This window comes from Alligator sinensis, unplaced genomic scaffold, assembly GCF_000455745.1.
Source record: "Alligator sinensis unplaced genomic scaffold, ASM45574v1 scaffold472_2, whole genome shotgun sequence".
Lineage (NCBI taxonomy): Eukaryota > Metazoa > Chordata > Crocodylia > Alligatoridae > Alligator > Alligator sinensis.
Genome location: NW_005842378.1, coordinates 81,351 through 102,159, shown reverse-complemented (window position 1 = coordinate 102,159; position 20,809 = coordinate 81,351). Strand labels below are relative to the sequence as shown.

At 40.2% G+C, this 20,809-nt stretch overlaps 1 protein-coding gene across 1 annotated transcript in view; it reads right to left on the bottom strand.

Annotated features, from left to right (window-relative positions):
- BTAF1 (B-TFIID TATA-box binding protein associated factor 1) overlaps positions 1-20,809 on the bottom strand; it is a gene marked incomplete at its 5' end in the record, with an annotated part of 81,688 nt that overhangs the window by 32,092 nt on the left and 28,787 nt on the right. Inside the window, 14 exons of the mRNA XM_025210876.1 lie at positions 176-324; positions 6,391-6,592; positions 7,464-7,720; positions 7,800-7,953; positions 8,824-9,014; positions 9,627-10,053; positions 12,580-12,783; positions 13,341-13,515; positions 13,669-13,811; positions 16,069-16,218; positions 16,452-16,556; positions 16,761-16,881; positions 19,609-19,733; positions 19,874-20,014. Of these exons, the coding sequence (XP_025066661.1) occupies positions 176-324; positions 6,391-6,592; positions 7,464-7,720; positions 7,800-7,953; positions 8,824-9,014; positions 9,627-10,053; positions 12,580-12,783; positions 13,341-13,515; positions 13,669-13,811; positions 16,069-16,218; positions 16,452-16,556; positions 16,761-16,881; positions 19,609-19,733; positions 19,874-20,014 (2,544 nt within the window). The remainder of the gene's footprint in view (positions 1-175; positions 325-6,390; positions 6,593-7,463; positions 7,721-7,799; positions 7,954-8,823; positions 9,015-9,626; positions 10,054-12,579; positions 12,784-13,340; positions 13,516-13,668; positions 13,812-16,068; positions 16,219-16,451; positions 16,557-16,760; positions 16,882-19,608; positions 19,734-19,873; positions 20,015-20,809) is intronic.

The window sequence follows — 20,809 nt, the reverse complement described above, 5'->3', positions numbered from 1 at the left end:
TCACAGTAAAATTCATTTTATCCTGGCACACACAAGTATACCTCATGTTAACTTTGATGGAGGCTGAAGGCTGAGTTGGTCTCTCAGATTCTATTTAAGTTGTCTATTTTGGGTTAGTGAAAAGTAAATGGCTAAAGAGAAGACATTTGTTCAAATAATTGTAAATCCAACTTACCTCGAGTGGCATTAGTCTAATTAGTGTTGCAAAGCACTGAGTAGCCATGAAACGTACACTGTCCGTCTGATCACTCATTCTACCCAGAACTGGGACCACTAGGAGAACAATATATGGAACAATACCAACATCTAGCTGTTCCATTACACCTGGATTAATCATTAAGGAAACTCATTTTTACTAGTTCAGAACCTACTTTACATTAAAATACAATGTTGTAGTAATGGTTGTGAGTAACATTTCAACTAGTCATAGCAAGCAGAATAGAAAAAAGTGCACTAGCATCAAAAGCAAAAGCAGAAGTCTTATCCATCCATATAGCTGGAGGATGCCTAAAGGGATCCACATTAATGCTTGCAGCCCTAGATGACCTAAGCACATACAGCAGTATGGACAAATACACAATACCAATGTAAATTACACTGAGATATTTATACTTATAAATTACACCAGAATCAGAATGGAAAGGCATGCAAGGTAGATTTTAAAGGAGCAGAGCTAGCTATTTTTGTACTCTGCAGCTAGGGGCAGCCAGCAGGGGCTGGGGCCAGGCAGGGCAGCAATCATGGAGCTGGGGTGGTAACCCCTGCGGGGGCCATTTGGCCCCTGTGGGGGGGCTGTTACCCGTGGTGGGGGGCAGCAAAACATATAGGTATTTAGAATTGATTTTATGATAATGATAGAGACACTGCTAGGCATCCAAATTACTTTAACACTGTAGATATATCAACAAAACATGCCCAACTGATCACTGTGTCTCTGTCTCTCACTCTCTATATATATAGTGGTCATAGAATCACAGGGCTGGAAGAGAACCAGAAGGATCATCGGGTCCAGCCCCCTGCATGAGCAGGAAAGACATCTGGGGTCAGATGACTCCAGCTAGGTGACTGTCCACTCTTCTCTTGAAGACCTCTAGGGTACATGATTGCACAACCTCTTGGGGGGAGCTTATTCCATAGTATGGATACCCTAGTTCTAAAGAAGTTTTTCCTAATGTTCAGCCTGAAACTATCTTCCAGGAGTTTTTGGCCGTTGTTTCTAGTTTTCCCCCAGGGCGCCCTGGTGAACAGTTGCTCACTGAGCCCCTGATGTACGCCTCTGATATAGCGGTAAGTCACAATCAGATCCCCTCAGAATTCTTTAGGCTGAAAAGCCTGAGATCCCTCAGTTTCTCCTTGTATGGCTTGCCATGCAAGTCCCTGATCATATAGGTGGCCTTTCTTTGGACCCTCTCAAGCTTTAGCACATCCTTGTTGAAGTGTGGCACTCAGAACTGGATGCAATACTGCAGCTGCGGCTGCACCAATGTTGAGTAAAGCAGGGGAATCACTTCTGTGGATTTACTGGAGATGCACCGGTTGATGCATGCCAGAGTTTTATAGGCCCTAGCAGCTACTGCATTGCATTGCTGGCTCATATTCATGCTGGGGTATATTGTTACCCCCCAGATCCCTTTCATTTGTAGTGCTGGTCAGGTTAATGAAGCCCAGCCTGTAGGTGTGCTGGGGGTTCTTCCTTCCTAGATGCAGCACATTGCATTGCTCTACATTGAACCTCCTCTGGTTCTGTTCTGCCCAATATGCCAGGCTGTCTAGGTCTGCTTGTATCTGCAGCCTATCTGCGGGCGAGTCCGCACAACCCCATATCTTGGTGTCGTCCGCAAACTTGGAGAATGGGCTTTTCACCCTTCATCCAGGTCACTGATGAAGATACTGAACAGCACTGGGCCAAGTACCGACCCCTGGGGTACACCATTGCCCACATCTCACCACGACAACACCAATCCTCTGCATCCGACCCTGCAACCAGTTTCACACCCACTTGACAGTCCTGCAGTTGAGCTCAATATCTTCCAGTTTTCTGATCACTACCTCGTGGGATACCAGGTCAAAGGCTTTCTGGAAGTCGAGGTATATGACGTCCACTGCTTTTCTCTCGCCCAGGTGACAAGTCACCTGACACGGAAAGAAATTAGGTTGGTCAGACAAAACCTGCCTGCAACAAAGCCATGCTGGCTGCCATTCAGTATCATTCCTTCTGCAAGTTTGTTACATATAGTATCTTTGATAAATGTTTCTAGGATTTTCCCTAGAATAGAAGCTAAACTAATTGGCCTGTAGTTTCCCAGGTCTTCACGCTTCCCCTTCTGGAAGATGGGCACAACACTGGCCCTCTTCCAGTCCTCTGGGATTTCTGCAGAGGCCCGTGATTTTTGAAAGACCTTTGCCAGGGGCTCTGGGATTAGTTTGGCCAACTCTTGCAGCACTCTTGGGTGGAGTTCATCCAGTCCTGCTGATTTATGTGTCTTATTTCTTTAGCTGATCATACACCAGTTCTATGGCCATAGTGGGAACAGTGTCAATCCCGCCCTGCACGCTCTGTACCCTACGTGGCATGTTGCTCCCCTTAGTCTTGTGAAAGACTGAGGCAAAGTAGTCATTTAGGAGTTCCATTTTTTCCTGAGTGGTAGTGACCAGGTATCCCGAGGCACTAAGCAGCAGCCTCACACTCCCATTAGTTTTCTTTTACTCCCTATGTAGCTAAAGAAGGACTTCTTGTCCTTGATTCTTGTAGCTAGTTTTAGTTGTTTCTGTCTTAGCTTGCCTAATCGGTTTTTTTACAAGTGCGGGCCATTGTTAAGCAGTCTTCCTTAGAGACTGCCCCAAGCTTCCATTGTTTGTATGCCTTTTTCTTTTTCTATAGGAGGGCTGCAACTTCCCTGCTTAGCCAAGAGGGGTTTTTTTTTGTGACCCTTCTGCTACTTTTTCTGCGTAAGGGAATGGGGATAGTCTTTTGTTTTAATTGTGGAGGAATATGGATTTCAGAGTATTTTACAAAGCGAGTTTGGGATTTTTTTTTTTTTTTTTGATTTTTTTTTTAAATCAGTGATTTTTCAGTTTTCCAATAGGGAACACCAGAATTCCTGCTAGGGAGGCCAGTGACAGGACCCTGCCTGCTCAGAGCTGGCACCTTGGACCCAGCTGGCTGTGGCTGACCTCCTGGACAAATGGGGCCAGGAGGGCATGCTTTGACAGTTCAAAGCTGGCCACCACACCCGGAACATCTTCCAGGCATGGCAGTAGTGCTGCACAAAGGCCAATCCTGCAGCCACAGCCCACTGGCAGCTGGCCCAGGGGGGCAGATGCTTCTACTTGCTGTGCAGTCCCCATCCGGGTCTGGCAGGTGCGCAGCATGTCAGTCAGGCAGCAGCCCCCATTGCCAGTAGTAGTTGTCCCCAGGTACCAATTGGCTGGGCCCCAGAAACTCCTGGAAGTGAGTAGCCCTGAGCTACTTGCCAGGGCAGCTTTTTGCACTGAGGAGGCCAGGACAGGTGCTGGCCCTGGGCTCTAGCTCCCCCTGGCTGCAGATCTGGGAGGAGCCAGGCAGGGTTATTTTGTCCCAAGTGGCACAATTCGCTACCAACAAAGTGCATGTCGGAGCATTTGCACTGCTTCTGTTTGAGCTGCTGTAAGTGAACATGCTTGCATGTGTGGACACGCCCTAAGGGGGGAAAAGCAAGCTGCATCTTGGATTCAAGTACTGACTGGCCTGGGGCAGCCAGCAGCTAAGCTCCAGCTTCAGCTTGGGCTCAGAACTGAAGCTGGAGCTAGGCACCAGCTGTCCTGGAACTGGGTGGCTCATATGGAGGGGGAGGCGACACGTGACCAGGGGAGCGTAGGAGAAACTGCGGTGGTGGGTGGGAAGAGGAAGAAGAAAGAGTACGCAGGATGGGCAAGTGGCAGGGGTCTGGCCCTGCACTGTAGGGTGGAACCAATTTAAAGATACCCTCTCCAAATAATTAGATTCTATTCTGTAGTTTTTCAAGTATAGATTCTAATTAATTAGGGAGTCATCTTAAATATACTGTTCCAAAATGGATATATGCAGACAACCTGTAAATAGGTCTAACTTGTACCTGTAGAATTTTACACCTCATTTTTTCAGGGTCAGTTCTCCATCACATTGGGCAAAGTTATCCCAGTTGTCTGCCCACTTTAAAAACAAAAACCCAGGCAACCAGCTATAGTACCAAATGAACGAGCTTCATTTGTCAATGTCCTGAGTCATTAGTGCAAAGGTTTCCCTGCCAGGAGAATCTGGTTATTTAGCCAAAGGAACCCAAAGAAATCTGAGAAAAACAATGCACTTCTAAAAAAAAGACTATTTCAAAAAGCTTTTCCTCAGCAAAAAGTAAATATTATGGTAACATCTGAAGTAAAACTTCAGTTCTTATTAGAAGTTACTATGGCAAATTTGGAGACTAAAAACAAAAACGAGGGATTTTATTTAGTCCCTGAAATGGACACCTTCATAAAACCTAGGCTATGAAGTTGCCTTACTCACCAATATTTTTTAAAATTTACCTTAAGTAACAAAAAAATTCTGACTAGATGCACAAGGTACCTGTCTAGCTGTTTTTTTCACTATATTAGATGTTTCCATTCCCTCTTTAAGAAACTGCACAAATCTGAGATTTAATACATAATTAGTGATGAACTAGCATAAGAGTATTGCCAAAAATCTTGAGGTCTTATCACACTGCCTGCAGCATCTGCTACAATGCATGTTATTACTAAGTGCTACATAACTCAGATATTGAAATTAACTAAGACCAAAAACGGAAGAAAATGTCAAGCAGAAAATACATTGCAGAATGCAATTACATTCCACTAAAGCTCACTAGTTTAAGATTTTACATTCTAATCCCAACTAGTAAAAGTAATACGGCATTATACTGGCTAATGGTTTTCCTTCTGTTTCAGATTCATGAATTAGTGTTGGCTCATTTGTTGTGCTACATTAGATGTAGTTAAAATCAATACAAAAAATACTTTAAATCATCTAGAAGTTAAATATTCTTTAGCTTTGAAGAGTTGTGGTAACTGTTCATTATGTTTTAATACAACTGTTAAAATCTTTAAAGGTGAAGACAAATGGTTAACAAAAAGATGCACATTCTTTCTCTAGTCAGCTAAGCAAATTTACTTTGGTTATATTAAAGCTACTCTCTTAAACAGCAAAAAAGTATTGCATATTTTTTAACTCTGATTTCATGAGTTAAGTACTGAGTCCTTTTGCTCCATGTTCTGCTGTAACTACAGTTTCTACTTTTTAAGGAATAATGTACATATTTGTTCATTTAAAAAAATGACAATATCAGAGATGCCAGCTAGGCAGGTACCTCAAGACAGTCATGTAGAACATGGGATATCTGAATTCCTGATACATCTTCTACTTAACACAGTATTTCAACATTTTGGATCCCATCAGCAGGATATAGACTAAAAGGCCAGATTACTGCTGCAGAACAGTAATGAAGTAACTTACTTGCAGTTATATTTCTTCCTTATTTTAAGCAGTAAGAAATTGGCTCATGTCAATTTTATGACTTACACAATGTTTATCTCACCTTTATCTAACTTTTGTAACTATGGGCCTCAATATTATTTAAGGAGTAGTAAATGCCAGATTCACTATATGCTATGCAATTCCCTTTTATCTAGGGCTGCGGCTTGTGAACACTGCGATGCTGGAGTGCATGGAGTGTCCCACACAAGCGTGAGGGGCTCCCCAGTGTTCTCCAGTGGACCTGGAAGTGGACCAGAAGTATTTATGGTCCACTTCCGGGTTTGCCGCTGAGCATGTGGAGGGCCCCCCCGTACTCCTGTGGGATGCTCCATCTGCCCCAGCATAGCAGTGTTCACCAGCTGTGCTAGTACCTTGTGGTACATAAAAAAATAAATAAATAAATAAAGTTGTGTCTGTGTTCCAATTGCTGATTCTCTGACTCGGCATCGAATCTTCAGATTTGGCCGAATCGAATCAGGGACAGTGATCTGAATCAACTAATCGAATCACTGTTCCCGATTCGGACTGAATCTGAATCATACAGGGCTTGCTTCACACGCCTATTTTTATCACTCTTTAAAATGTATTGCCTTTATATTTTTTGGACATCCATTTACTCATGTATTTAAGGGCAATTCTGCAATTCTCTTTCATGTTCTCACTACCAAAGCTTTACCCAATCAATTTCTTCAATAAGGACAACTGATTTAATCTGACAGGAAGCCCAGGATACCAGAAGGACCTATCACAACCTTACACTTCAATTATCTTCCCCTAATTATTCCCTAAATCATGCAATGAAGAACAGACTTCTAAATGTAATTAAAAAAGAAACAAGTAAAAAAAACCACGAGCAAGGATACAGGCAAGTGCTTCAATTGCACCCTCTTGTTTGGTGTTGTCATCTATTGCTCCCAGCCATGGAAGAACCTTTTCTAAAAAAATATTCATGGTTTCCATGGTAGCTATTTTGCTCATGACACCTACACAACGAGCAGCCATGTGTCTCACTGCAGTACTGGGATGCTGAAGGCACATGTAAAGATGAGGCAAATGTTGTATCAACTGGAAAGGAAAAAAAATAGAGCTCAATATTTATTAAATGCCAATTATTTAATGATTTTATTTTAAAATGAATATTTTCCTATTACACCATTTTTGGTACCTTAGTCAATGTAATAAAATGCTTAAAACTGTAAGATCTACTTTTTCTCACTGAAGAGTGGTTTCAGGAGAGAGAGAAAGACTGCCCACACAAGTCTAATATAAGCCTTTAATTTTCTGGGACATAGAAGAAGTGATACTCTTCAGCACAGAAAAATTTCAAACAAGCAAGATATATCTATGAAGGTTTTAATCAGATTTTAAAATTAAAGCAGATCTTTATCATTAGGATTTTAGGAAATACTTTTTTCATCTTGAAACATACCATTTTAGTTAGAGCTGCAAGCCACTTGTTTTTTTAAGAATCATAATGCTTAAATATTGAAAAATTGAGTCTAACTTCAGGCTTTTGTTTTTGAATTTTCTGACCTCTATTTAGAACTGTCTTCAAAATTAGACAATCTTGCATGCTAACTTACTACACAAGGAAACACTGGTTACCTCTAATCCAGTCAAGGTAGTAAAGATTGCTTTACATTCCTGAGCAAACTATAGCAATTGCTTATACAGAAATGTAATATTTGACAAATATTTACAATATGCTTTTTATCTCTGCTTTAATAGCAAACAAGAGACAGACCCAAATGACCAGTTACCTTCTACAAATGAAAGCTGTTTATTCTATTGTTCTTGGAATCACACATGGTATTCACAATATAATTACATTTATGTCTGTTTATCTTCAGGATTCAGAACAGATGGAGTCAAATTTACCCTTATTTGTAAATATAATGTATTATTTCTAGATTGTATTAAACGTAGCTGGTACTACCTGAAAAGTCAAGCTCCTTTTACTAATGAAAAAAGGCTGTCTCATTTGGTAAGGAGACTGGTATAAACTATTTGAAGGCGTAGATAAAGTGATGGAATGGAAGTGGTGTGTTTGATCACAAAACGGCTTTGGCATATTATACTCTACCAAAGGGTGGAGCTGAACATCCATGGAAGCTGCTGTTGTTTCAAAAACTTGGAGGGAATTCACCACCTCTTGGGCAGAAGTATCTCCTTTTTCCAATAATGTCTTTCGATCTGTTACAAAAGTTAAAATATGGTTAGTTTCAGATTAACACACATTTTAACTTGTAATCATAACACAAAATGTACATACCAAAGTTATCTGTGTTAATATTGATCCTTAATGGACCAACCATAGCATCCCAGAGATGTGGTAATCCTGTTGCCATTTCAGCACCAAAATGTTTAGCTATAGTAGACAAGGCAAATTCAGCTCCTCTCCTCTGCACAACATATGGTTTCTGAGCCTAGAATAAACAGGATTCAGAGAATAAGATTAGGAAAGATTTACTTCATTTTTAAAATTTGTTACATTCAAACAAGTCTTACTGTTTAATCTATGAAGTTGACCAAAAATAAGAATTTTGCATATGACACCAAGCTGGGGGGAGTAGGGCTAGGATTCAGCGGGACCTCGACAAATTGGAGGACTGGACCAAAAGAAGTCTGATAGGCCGCATCCAGACAAGTAGGGATGTGTGGTACCTAGCGCTGCAGACCTGTCTGTGGCACCACACACCACAAATACAGGAGTTCTCTGTGCAGAGCTGAGGGGTTTTATGACCTTGGGAGATCCTAGGTTAAAAAAAAACCTGTGCCTTAAAAAAAGCAGGGCAGTGCACATGGCAGCAGCATACACTGCTCAAAACTGGAGCCTGGCCTGCTGGAGCCAGTCTGGCTGCTGGCCAGGCTCCCAGCTGCAGGAGCACCACAGCTGCAGTCCCCAAGGCCTCCAGAACTCCAGCTAAGGCCCCAGCTTCCCTTACCCAACCCGGGGTAACCTGCTGTGCACCAGAGGGTGCACAGCACAAGCATTCCCCAGGGACAAGCAGCAGTGATACAAGGTGTATTGATTCATTCCTTCCCTACTTATATTATTAGCTATTATCAGCACTGTATTAAATGGTTTTCCCACATAAAAGTGAAATAATTAAATATCATATGAATATTAATTGTTCTTAAGTTTATCCTGCTTGTAACACAAAAATTAACCCGAACTAATTTTTTCCAAGAGAAACTACTGAGCTATCCCCGATGTAAACTCATCTGTAACACAGGCTGAGAAAATATTAAGATCGTTAAGAAACAGTTATCAAGATTAAAAACCTCTGATTTACCTCATCAAGTTCTGTAGGGATGTTTCCACTGCTGCCAGTAGGAAGGTCTGGAATTTGGGCTTTTGGAGCCTTTGGTGTAGGACCTCGCCTACTTGTGATGGCAAAAGCAGCTTTTTGATGTCTGTATAGTGTTATTATTCCTCTGTGCTTGGTAACAGTATGATGCATCCCATCTCTATCAGAGTTGAGTCCTATTATAAAAGAATAAGGTTGACAATTTATTTTAAAATGGAGTATCAAAAAGGTAGGTGGCGTTGGTAACAATAGCCTATTATACGTCTACACCTCTTGATTGATATTAGAAAGAGTAACTTCATTATGCTGATTTTATAGATGGGAAACAAACTCACTGGACTCAACTTGCCAAGATCACACAGAAAGTTGGTGAAAGAGCCAAGCATGTTACCCAGGTCCTCCTGATTCCCAAATGAGTGCTCAATCCACTAGTTCACAGTGAAAAACACCAGAAACAACGCAAGTGTCTTGTCATAATTTTTAAGACTTTTTTCTTTTTTTCTTCATTTTTTTAAGTCTCACATTTTATCTAAATTTTATGCTGCTCCCTTTGCATTATTTACTCTAAAATTCAAGGTGCAAAATTATATTTTGGACACAACACAGATATTGTTTACTAGCCTTATTTTAAACTGTCTGTTAAATAGTAAAAGCAATATTAAAATACCACTTAGCCCTAATTTTAGGTTTGATCAGATAAAAAGTATATGTATAACATGTTCCCTAGAACACCTTCTATTCTAATAGTGCAAAAGGAACAAATGTACAAGTTAAATATCAAGGTTTACCTTTAGAATTTTCCTGGCTGCTTTGAGGCTGTGCAGGACATGATGCTAAAGGTGTAAGATGTGGGTCCACACAAAGTGAGCTGCAGAGGTTTTTTACAATCTTTGAATTGGGGCAGGGAGATCTTGGTGTACATTGCTGAAGTAACTTGGCTATACATAAAGCTGCATAGTTTTGTACCAGTGTATTTTCTTCTTTTTTGACAGCTTCCATCAAAGGTTTTATAACAGGATTTAGTTTTTCTGGCAATTGTTGCAAGCTCACAACAGCACAGGCAGTGAAAGTATGGACTCGCAAATGTAACACTTGCCATTCCTGATTTGTTTCTGTAACAGTCATTTGGACTTGTTGTCGTTTGCTGTCTAACTGTTGTAAAACTTTACTATTCAAATTAAAGGGAGATGTAACTTCACTGAAAACAGTAGTAACCTAGTTTAAAAAAAGATAAAGCAAATTACTTATAGCAAAGCAGATCACTTAAAAGCTGCAGTTAGAAGAATTCTGGAAATCTCTTAAATAAAGAGCAAATTTACACCAACAAAAAATGGCTTCAAATATCCCCAAACCACTTGTGAATTTGGGCTGAATGCATCAAGTAGTTTAATCTGACCCCTTCTCCCCCCACGGCATTTTCAGGTCTACACTTGTAATACTAAAGGAGGGCGAGGTTTCAGTGGGGGAGGGCACTCTGTTGTTCTTGGCAAATGGTACCCATGCGCTGTGATTTCCCACTGTGCACTCAACTGTTTTCTTTCATTTGACAGATTTCACGTTTTGAGAGTTTTGTTTCGTGTTTATCTCACCACCAGTTTAACTTCCCCCTTTCTAAGTACTTCCCATTAAATCATTTATCATTCCACTTCTGGGTACTCATTCCCACATGAACCTTTTCCCTTGCTTTTCAACAGTTTTACTGACAGAACCTCTCACCTTGCTCTTCACCCACCTTGGGGAAAGGGACAGTACCAAAAGGATTCTTCCCAACTCCAAAGCCCAACAAAGTACTCTTCAGTGCCTACCCAATTCCTGTCAGCTTTGCAGCAAAATCCTGTAGCAAGTCACTAAATCTAGCTGAGAACTTTGAATTTCCTTGATCTATGCTATCCTGGGTCTAGGCAGGAATAACCCGCTAAGGAACCTTGATTCCCTGCTCAGCTGGGGGCCAATTTTGACCATGCATGTTCTGCAGTGAAATAAACACAATAGGAAAAATAAAAAATACTAACATAAAATGGTAAAGAATGAAGAAAGATGTTACAGACTGCCATAAGAAGTGGAATGCTGATGAAGGAAGCTTAAGTACATAAGGGAGGAAGAGGAAATCTATGGTTGGCAGTGCTAAGATTATTATAAAAGGAAATCCAACAAATATCATAGGCCCCATACTAAACTGAGTTTTTGCTGTATTTATAACAAAAGTCTGTTCTGAGTTTTGGAAAAGAAAAAAAGACAGGATTATATACTCAGATGATACACTAGAAATAAAATGTTAACAAGCCCAGATAACTTGTACCAAAAATGATTAAAAAATTGGCTAAGCAGATTTCTGTTCTGCTTCTGTTAATTTTTTAATAAACCTTGGCATACCAGTTGAAGTTTCAGAGGACAGGTCTACTCGAGAGCTATCCAACTTCTGGACAGCAGGGCCCATGTGAGTTGCCAGTGGCTCTGCTCCCAAACTCTCCCTCACCATGTGTGAAGTCTACCCCTTTCCCAGCAGCAAAAGCAGCTCCTCTAACCACGTTTATACCCTCTTCCTGTTCTGGCCATGTGCCCACCTCCAGTGTAGGTAGCACCACTCCCACAACGTAAGCAACCTAGCTCCCTCCCCTGCTATGCACGCAGCAAAGTCACTGTACTACACATGCAGCTTGGGCACTCCAGCCCTGCCCACTGCATTGCTCCATCCCAGAATGGGGGCAAGTAGAAGCTGGAGGAAGAGCCTAAACAATCCACCCAGCTGCCATGGCAGGAGCAATGAGGGAAAGGGAAGTGAGGACTAGACAGGAGACTATACACCACATGCTAACTCTTCATGAGGCCCTCCAGTTAGAACACCTGGTCTACAGTGAACAGTGTTTGACACCTGGCACTGCTTCATGGAGGCTCTCCCCTGAATCAGAAATGGCCACTCAGCAATGTTAGTTAGTATAAACTGTTCTGTTTTTGGTTCAAGAGGTAGCCTGTGTACAGCAGGCTGTGTTTAAGGGTGTCATTCCCTGGCACAAATAACAAAGCTTAAGAGTGTTAATAGTCACAGCCAGTACTCCAAAAGGACAAGCCAGATGACTCAGGTAAAACAGTTTGATTAGGTTGTAATATACTTATAGTTTTTATAAGGCATTTGACTTACATTGCACTACACCAATTAAAAATGCATCAATAATATGCCGTCTCAGTATAGCCAAAGTTAAAGGAATAAGTCAAGCTGTCCGATAAGTATTAATAGTGAATCTTTGGCAGCAGGGGATATTTTCTACTTCTGCACACCACTGCTGTGCAAATTTCTTAAATGCAGACTTCTCAATCATTTATAAAAGTACTAATAAAAATGGAACCAAACAAGTTAAACATCCTTCCCCATAAAGTCTTATTTGTATGTAATATCAGTTTTAGCAAAACTAGCTTTTAAGTAAATCAAATCTCATACAATGCTTTCAAGAAATTTACCTAAATGGATTTTGATAGTTACTTTTATAGTGGTAATTATATAATTTTAACAAATGAAATACTTTAAAACAGAAAAAAGTATTATGCAGCTAGGTCCTTTGGTTTGTCCTTTCTAGTTCACAGGACAGAGTAAACATCTGTTTCATATACATGCCAGAGAAAGAGGTAACGTATTAAAGACCACAATACACGTGTAACTTTTGAAAGATACTGTATATTTTCAATATTATTGTCATGCATATTTCAAATTAAGACTAGAGGCTACCTATCAATTCAAATACTCACCAGCTCATTAGCTTGATCTATTGTAAATACACTGCAGTTTACTCTGTTCCCAATGTCAATATGTGCATCAGCTAGTGATGAAATGAATTGTTTACATTCATTTTGCATTCGGGTAAAAGGAACAGCAATTTCATCATAATACAGGTGCTCAGAGAGGACTTCAAGTAAGCGAGGGTGCACAGAAAAGACAATAGTTTTACATTCCTAAAACAAAACATGAAATTTGTATTTAAGTGTACATACTTGTTGCTTTGGCTCAGTTAAAGTTAAGAAACAAAAGATCTAGAGATTACTGAAAATTTTAAAGGGATCTGATGTAGGTGAACATGATGAAAACTGAGGAAGGCAAAAGAACCAATAATTAATTTTTTATGAAAATTAATACTCAGTAAGCTCTACTACTCACTGGATTTTACATGGAAGATGACTTATGGAACAGTAATCAAAACAAATTAAGGGATTATGTAGTTATGCACACAATGTTTAACTTAAAAAGAAAGCGTTCAGCTAGAATAGATGTACTAAAAATAAAACTTGTAGTAAGTTGTTGAACCACAGTCCTGACAGTTGTCTTTAGCCATTAAAATACTTTAGTTATTCTGTTCCATTGTCACATTTCCTCATTTAGCAAGTATAAATACTGTTTTGGCTTTTCTATTGTTTGTTTGTTTTTTTCCCTCACAAATTATTTGAGTAGCAGATGACAGAAACTTTTTAGATTAACCTGGTAAACCATTCACATTTTTCTAAAAATGTCCTACCTTTTGTAAGGCAGCCCACTCGCAGATGACTAAAGCGACACTAATCCGTTGCAAGGCAGACTTGGAATTCAAATGGAAAAGCAGTAACTGGGATAGCGATTCAGCTGGCTTTACTTCTTGAGTAACGGTATTTACGCTCGGCTCACAAATACAACAGCAAAGTGCTCCTAACAATCTTAACCAAAAAAAAGAAAAGAAAAGAGATCATTATTGCAATTCATACAAGTTAAATTTCAGCAAAATATTGCTGTATTTAGAGTTTGCTTAGATTTAAAAAATAATTTATAAGCCACTTTAAACTGTTTTTTTGTATTTTCAGTCAACTGACTTTGCTGCCATCATCCGTGCTCGCATAACAACATAATCCCTGGTTACAGGATCTTCTGTAATACTGTCTGCACCAGCAATATACTCCTGTATCACCTCCTTGGCCTGGGTTAGATTTTGACGTAGCTTGCCACCTGTTTTTTCCTAGGAAATATACACAGATGTTTATTTAGTAATAAAAATGACCTGGTCCATTGCAATTACCAAGTTTAAATGCATTTAAGATCAGTACAGAAAATATGAATGCATATTTCCAAATTAGATTGTTCTGGTTTGGTATTTCTTGCATTCCTACATAGACTGGATTGTAAATAAATATCTAATCTTGTATCACTTTGATCACGGACTTCTGAAAAGATTTACTGGTCATACTGTAACCTATCATCTGGCACTGTGCCCCTGCTGTGTATTGGTCTGGTTGTTTGGATTAAGACCTACTGTCTGAATATGTCATCAGAACAAAACAGAAAGAAACATCTTATGATTTTCTCAGTAAGAAAAGTAATCCTGTTAAAACTGACTCAATTCTGCAAAAAAAGAATTTGAGGAAATAATACTATGGCTAACGCTGGTAAGACATGAAAGCATGGCGAAACAAAGCAACCAGGAGATTATTAAAAACTACAGAAGGTTCACAAGTAATATTCACCAATAAAGGTACATTTATTGGAGAGAAAATTGAACTATTTGCCATAGTTTCTCAACTTGTGGTACGCGTACCCCTGGGGGTACGTGAGACATGCAGGGGGTACGTGGGTACCCCAACACACTCTCTCTCTCTCACCCTCTTTTCCCCTCAAAACCATGGCAAAAAATTTGGTGTGCCACATGTTGCACGGTGCTTTAAATTTCCCAGTAATAATTTGGTGGGCTGTGCTTTGCACGGCACTGGGTTCAGCCTTCCTAGCTTTGGCCTACATCACCTCTAGTCCAGGTACGTAACTTGAGTTGTGCACCCCTGGTATAAAAGATGGCAACCCTATCCACACCAGATCAGACATCTGTTATATCACAGGGCCTTATATACACAGCCCTTCTATCAATATAGTTTCATAGATGGCACACATTAATCTGTAAATATAAAATCCCCTGGAAAATTGAGTGTTGGGATACTTATTAACATTTTCAGAAGTTAGGGTGTACTTGCTACTTAAAAGGTTGAGAAACACTGTTTTATGCAGTTTGCATAACTGATGCATTTTGATAAGTTTTGTAACCAAGCAGTGTATCTATTAAATGGTTTAGAGCGAAATGTTACCACTATATCAGAGGTGGGCAATTATTTGGGCCTGTGGGCTACATAAGGAGTTTTGTTGAGCTGTCACAGGCTGGGTCAACACATCCCCCCCTCACAACAACTCACCAAAACTCCCTATGTAGGAAGGGGCTCCAGGAGGGAAGAGAGCAGTGTTTGTGAATGGTATGGGCAAGCAAGGGTCAGAGGACAGAGTCACAATCCACTGCCCACATGCCCTTGTGATGGGTGCAGGTTCAATGGGCAAAGGTGTGCAGGGAGCGGACTGCAGTTCTGCCCCAGCCTCGGCTTCATACTGTCACTGCCCCAAGATCACAGGGTCTCCTTGGCCCTGCCTGCCTGTCTTGCTTCCAGACACAGCTCCCTCCCAGTTTGCATCCCTATTCCAAATGCATGGTGGAGCACCCTGCCTGCATGGGTCCTGCCCCCAGCAATGGATGCAGGGTGGATGGGCCAGAGTGCCTGGGCAGTAGGGCTGGGTCCAGCACTGGTAGCTGGAAGGAGCTGTGCTGGGGCTGCTGGGAAATAAAAAGTCTAGCTCCACAGCCTGGGCTGTCCCTTGCACCTGGGCCAGGTGGGACAGAAGGACCCGCTGTGGGCTAGACAAAATCCTTTGTATCCAGCCCGCAGGCCATATTTTGCCCACCCCTGCACTATGTGCTATCTATTCATGGAGTAAATGAAGAAGGGTTTGAACACCATTTAAACTAAGTTTTATATAAAAATCTATGACATAATTTGACAGATGTCAGTTATCTCTTATCTAGCAATGAAAAAAAGTAGACTAATATCCATATTTTTAGATTCAAAATATCCCCCCAAACAGTTGCCATTTTAAGTGTTTTGTATGGGACCAGATTTTGCTATTCAAGCACTGGTCAAAAAAACTAATGCAGAATGCACCATTGCAAGTAGAAATTTCACTCCCATGAACAACTCAATATATAAATAATGGCTTTTGCCTTCTCTGTGGATCACTAAGGGTATCCATTAGTTCCAACAGCTTCGAAGTCTGTACCACAGGTGTATGGTGATAACAGCATTTCTCCTTTTTGCAAGAGGCCAGTTACTAGTGTCACAGCACCATAATAACGATCAATTTATTTGACTCCACAAAAAATGTTTTGCAAACGTATTTCCTTTTACCTTTGATCTCGCTTTTACTTCTAACAACATATTTAAATCAATAGGTAAGTGAGAAGGTTGCATCATTAAGCAGAGCCAAGCTCCCATCCAAGGGCAAGCAGCTGCTACCAAATATTGTATTGGTGCTTTGTTTAACAGTTCCAGCCACACCTGGGGGGGGGGAAATGCACATATTAGTATAAAGAAGAAATATATTGTGTTATCTATCTAATTTTTTGACAAAAATGATCTTTAATATCGAAGAAATCTGACAGGTATGGTGCTCTTACAGCAACATGAAATAAATTACAAAACAGCAAGCAGGTCATACAGCTACAACAGAGCATGGTATAAATGGTAAGATTTAACAAACATAGCATGGTAATACATTAACAAATAAATACCTTATGAATAAGGTCAAGAATCTCTTGGTTGCTTTCCAAAATACAAAACTGAAAAATGTGTCTCAACATATCTTGCAGAATTGGAGTCAGCCAGGTTGAAGAACTCTGAAGACAGGCATGCAATGAGTATGAGAAAACTTCAACATATGATGTAGTTTAAACATACATTGTTTTAGGTTCTTCTGTTATGGAATATTATAGCAGAAATAAGCTACAAACATTTTCTGTAAGTCTTTGAGTCCTAAAGGGACTCGCAAATTATCACTTACATCTACATGTTAACAGTTAAGCGGTACTGCAAGTTCTTACCTGGTCTTGGGTGGATAACAGTGTAAATAAAGTTTCCAATGCTGCCTTTCGAACAGATGATATGGTGTGATGCAAGAATGGCCATACACGTGGGACCAAAACTGTAAGCGACTGCTGGATACTGGTAAATAGCACGGACACAGGGGCAGCAGGGAAAAAGATGCACACACAAGTCAGTCAATCGTACATCCAGATACAGAGTACAGCATTAAACTATAACTTCATGATGGTGGTCAACAGTTTATTTTGAGTTGCACCTTTGCTTTGTTTTAAAATAGCACGTGTTCAATTTGCATAAACTAAATTTGCCAGTTAATAAATAGTGAGGTCCTACTGTATTTATATGGGTGGTTGCTCTGGCTCCTTCAACACAAGTATGCTCGCTCTCTAATCATCTACCCAGAAATGAGCAAACATCACTGTAAAAGTTAGCCTACGTGTTTTAATTTTTGTGAAATTAGGAGTAGAAACTGAAACTATTACTTAGCTATATGAATTTCCAAGCAAAATAAGAGTTCTTAAATATCAACTGATCTAATCACAAGATATATGGCATAATGGGCTGTGTTAATGACAGTTGCAGCCTTGACTTGGAGTTTGTGATTCAGCACTGGCCTTAATTATTGGAAAATAAGTGTTCTGAATAATAGTAAAGGTCAGGAACAAGGATAACATTTGTAAAGGAGCTACTTATCTCAACATATAATTTATGACAACCATCTCTATATGAATTTAAAAAAAAAAAAAACAAAACCAAACTTTTAATGAGATTTAAAGAAGTCATTCCATAATTTAAGTTTTGTTTCTTTTAGAAGAATACTAGATAGTCTACAGCAAAAACCCCAAGGAAGAATTTTTCTTAATTTTTCCACTGAAAAATTACTGGATTCCTTGGCAATTATGAATTTAACCTTTTAAAATGAAACATAGTAAATTACTGTGATGAAGCCACATAAAGAAAAGCTTCCACTTCACATTAAAAAAAACAAAATACTTTATTAATGAAGCGCTGATTAATTTGAAACACATTTCACTAATGCTTTAATAGGCAGTGACCACAATTTTAAAATGTAATTTTTTGGTCCTGTGAATGAACAGCAGGCACGTGTGGTTGTGGGATGGAAAGAAACAGAAATGGAGAAAAAAGAAAAGTGAAAAAGGAGGCAGATGGCAAAACAAGAAAAAAAAAGAGCTAGAGATATAGACAGCAGAAGAGGATTTTATTTTTGTAGAAATTATATTCAATTTAATTTCCCAAAATACCCACAGTTGATCCTTCCACTAATGACATTTTTTTCACAGAAAACCTTCTCTTAAAAGCAGTCAGTCTTTACCACTAAACTGTCCTCCAGTAGATGAAAAAAAGTTGATTGTTAGTGTGCTGCCAAATGACATGAAGCATCATGAGTGGGAATGATAAGACAAGACAATTTTTCCTTATGTTTGACCCTTTCCTTTTGTAACAGATACAGTTGTAACAACATTTAATCAAGTAGGCAAAAAAAAAAAAAAAGACAGAAGGACTGGGGAGAAAGAGAGAATGGGGTACATTTACCAATATCCTTTGGGCCGAGGGTCAGCAACTTACAACCAGCATGCCAAATCCAGCCCACAGAGCTTCTGAATCTGTCCTGCAGAGCCAGAGAACTTTGCCTCTGTCCACGCCTGTGCTAAGGATGAGCAGCAAAGAGCTGAACTGTAGCCAGAAAGCTGGAAGCTCTGCCTGCATTGCTCCTACTCCCCCTGAGCAGAAGCTCAGGCCGAGCTTCCAGCCAGCAAGGAACTGTACCAGGGCTGGGCTACTTCCAGCTGTACTTGCACTGCAGCCAGGGAGAGGGGAGAAGCAGTGGCAGTAATGCAAATGTAGCCTTCAGCAGTCTGGCTGCAGTTCAGTTCCCTACTGGCTGGAAGCTGTGCTCACATTCCACCAGGTGAACACAAGGATGGGTGGGGGAGCTGGGAGAAGCAAAGGCAATGCCTAGCCCCAGCACAGGTGCAGGAAAGCCTTCTGCTCCGGATACACTGCTGAAGTCACCTGGGCTACTCTATGTGGTCTTAGCCAGCAGCTTACAAAAGGCTACCAGCCCATGCCCTAGGCCAGAGGTTCCCAAACTTTTTCTTACTGTGCACCCCCTTCCAGATTTACTAGCTGCCCACATACCCCTACCACCTTACGTTTTATATTTTAACCCCTAAAATATTATGAAAATTAAATCCACCATTACACAATTTCTCCCATGTACGCTGCCCAGAGATGTCTTGAGCACATCTGGACTCAGCTCTACTCCCCATGTCATGCTCCCCTGCAACCTAGGGCAGGGGCAGGCAGCAAAAGCTGGAGAAGGAAAGGAGATCCCAGAACCCCCAGCAACAATACAGGGAGCAGCAGCCAGGAGTCGTAACTTAATCCCTCATGGGCCATGTGTCCCAGAGGCTGCCAGTTAGACTACCCTGTAGTTGTCCATACACATCTGTAATTCTTCCGTTAGAGCTAGCAGGGTTAATCAACATTAAGACAGCATGATTAAGAATTCTACTGCAGAATTGCAGTTTCACAAGTAGTATCTTTTCAAGCTTTAATAGCCCATCTTAGATAGACAATACATTTTGAGGTTATATTTACTAGGGGGATAAAGAAGATGAAGCTACTAGTACATTTTTATTTAGCAGCCTTCATTTAAATTGAGATGATTTTGTTCTCAAATTCATAATAAATAGGTTAAAACAGACTTATCTTTTCAACACCATAATCAACAAGCAATATAATTTTCTGAGAACTTTGAATATCCCAATATGAAAGTACCTATTTCAGTTACAAAGCTTGTATCTGTGCAAACTAAACTATTACCTGCATTTTCGGACTTCAGGATAAGTTAGAAGGGAGGACAGAAGTGTCATGATACTGTTTGTGGAAGCTGTTAGATCATCCAATTCCAGAAGAGCATCCCATAATGTATTAAGAATAAAAGGCACCTAAGGAGAATAAGCAAAGGGACAGAATTTACAACTAACAATAAAGTCACACAATTAGAAAGTGTGCACCCGACTATCAATGTTGCTCTTCTATTTAGATCCAAAGTAAAAAATGCTGACAAAACCCACATCCCATTCACCTTTTGTGACTGAAGGTGAACAAGGCTTTCTACTACTGGTACCAAGGATGCTGCAGCAACAGCTCGGACATCATCATCAAGGTCTTGGAGACCTTCAATTATTGCAGGCAAAACTTTAGGCAACAAACTATTTATCAAATCCTGCAAAAAGAAAAGAAAATATTTTAGACAAAATAAGGAAGCATTCAAAACTGACCACCTTCTCAATGTCTATTTTTTTAACCAATGTGGTTGTGTAAACAAGAGGAAGGCAGCCCCAAGAATAGTCTAAATTTAAAAAGGAGCTACCACTCCTGGAAAAAGATTACATTAACTCCTTATAAAAGGAGTTAATTTTACCTGAATTTGATTTTGGTCATAGCAAAGTCTGCCATTCCTCATGTTTTTCTACAATTACTCCTTACTACTCCACTATTCTGGAGTGCTAAAAATTCTCAGTTGTGTTTCATGAAAGGTAAAAGAGAATAAGTCTGGAACAAGAGTGTCATACTCATCTGGCCTCACAGGCTGGATGAGTGACATGGAGCCAGTCCACAGGTTGGATCAGGCCCATGACCCGACACCCCCACCCATATATTGAACCTACCCAGGCCCTCCTGGGATCCAGACCCAACAGGCAGCACACACCCTGGGGTACATACATGGGATTGGGTCAATGGACAGTACTGGGGTTATGGGGCTTCATGGTCCTAGAGATTCCACCACCAAATTTATTTAATAGGTCACATATTTTAGACATAGGTTTCTACAAGGCAAGTTCACACACCACCTTCTTGAAAAGATCTTGTAGTGCTAAAATGTCTAACACAGCAAAAACAAGTGCAATTATAGCTCAGGTAAGCATGCCTATAATTGCTTTAATTTAGCTGCCACAAGTAGCAATAGTATAGAAAGAAGGCATGGCAGCATGGGCTTCAGAGTGGACTAACAATCCAA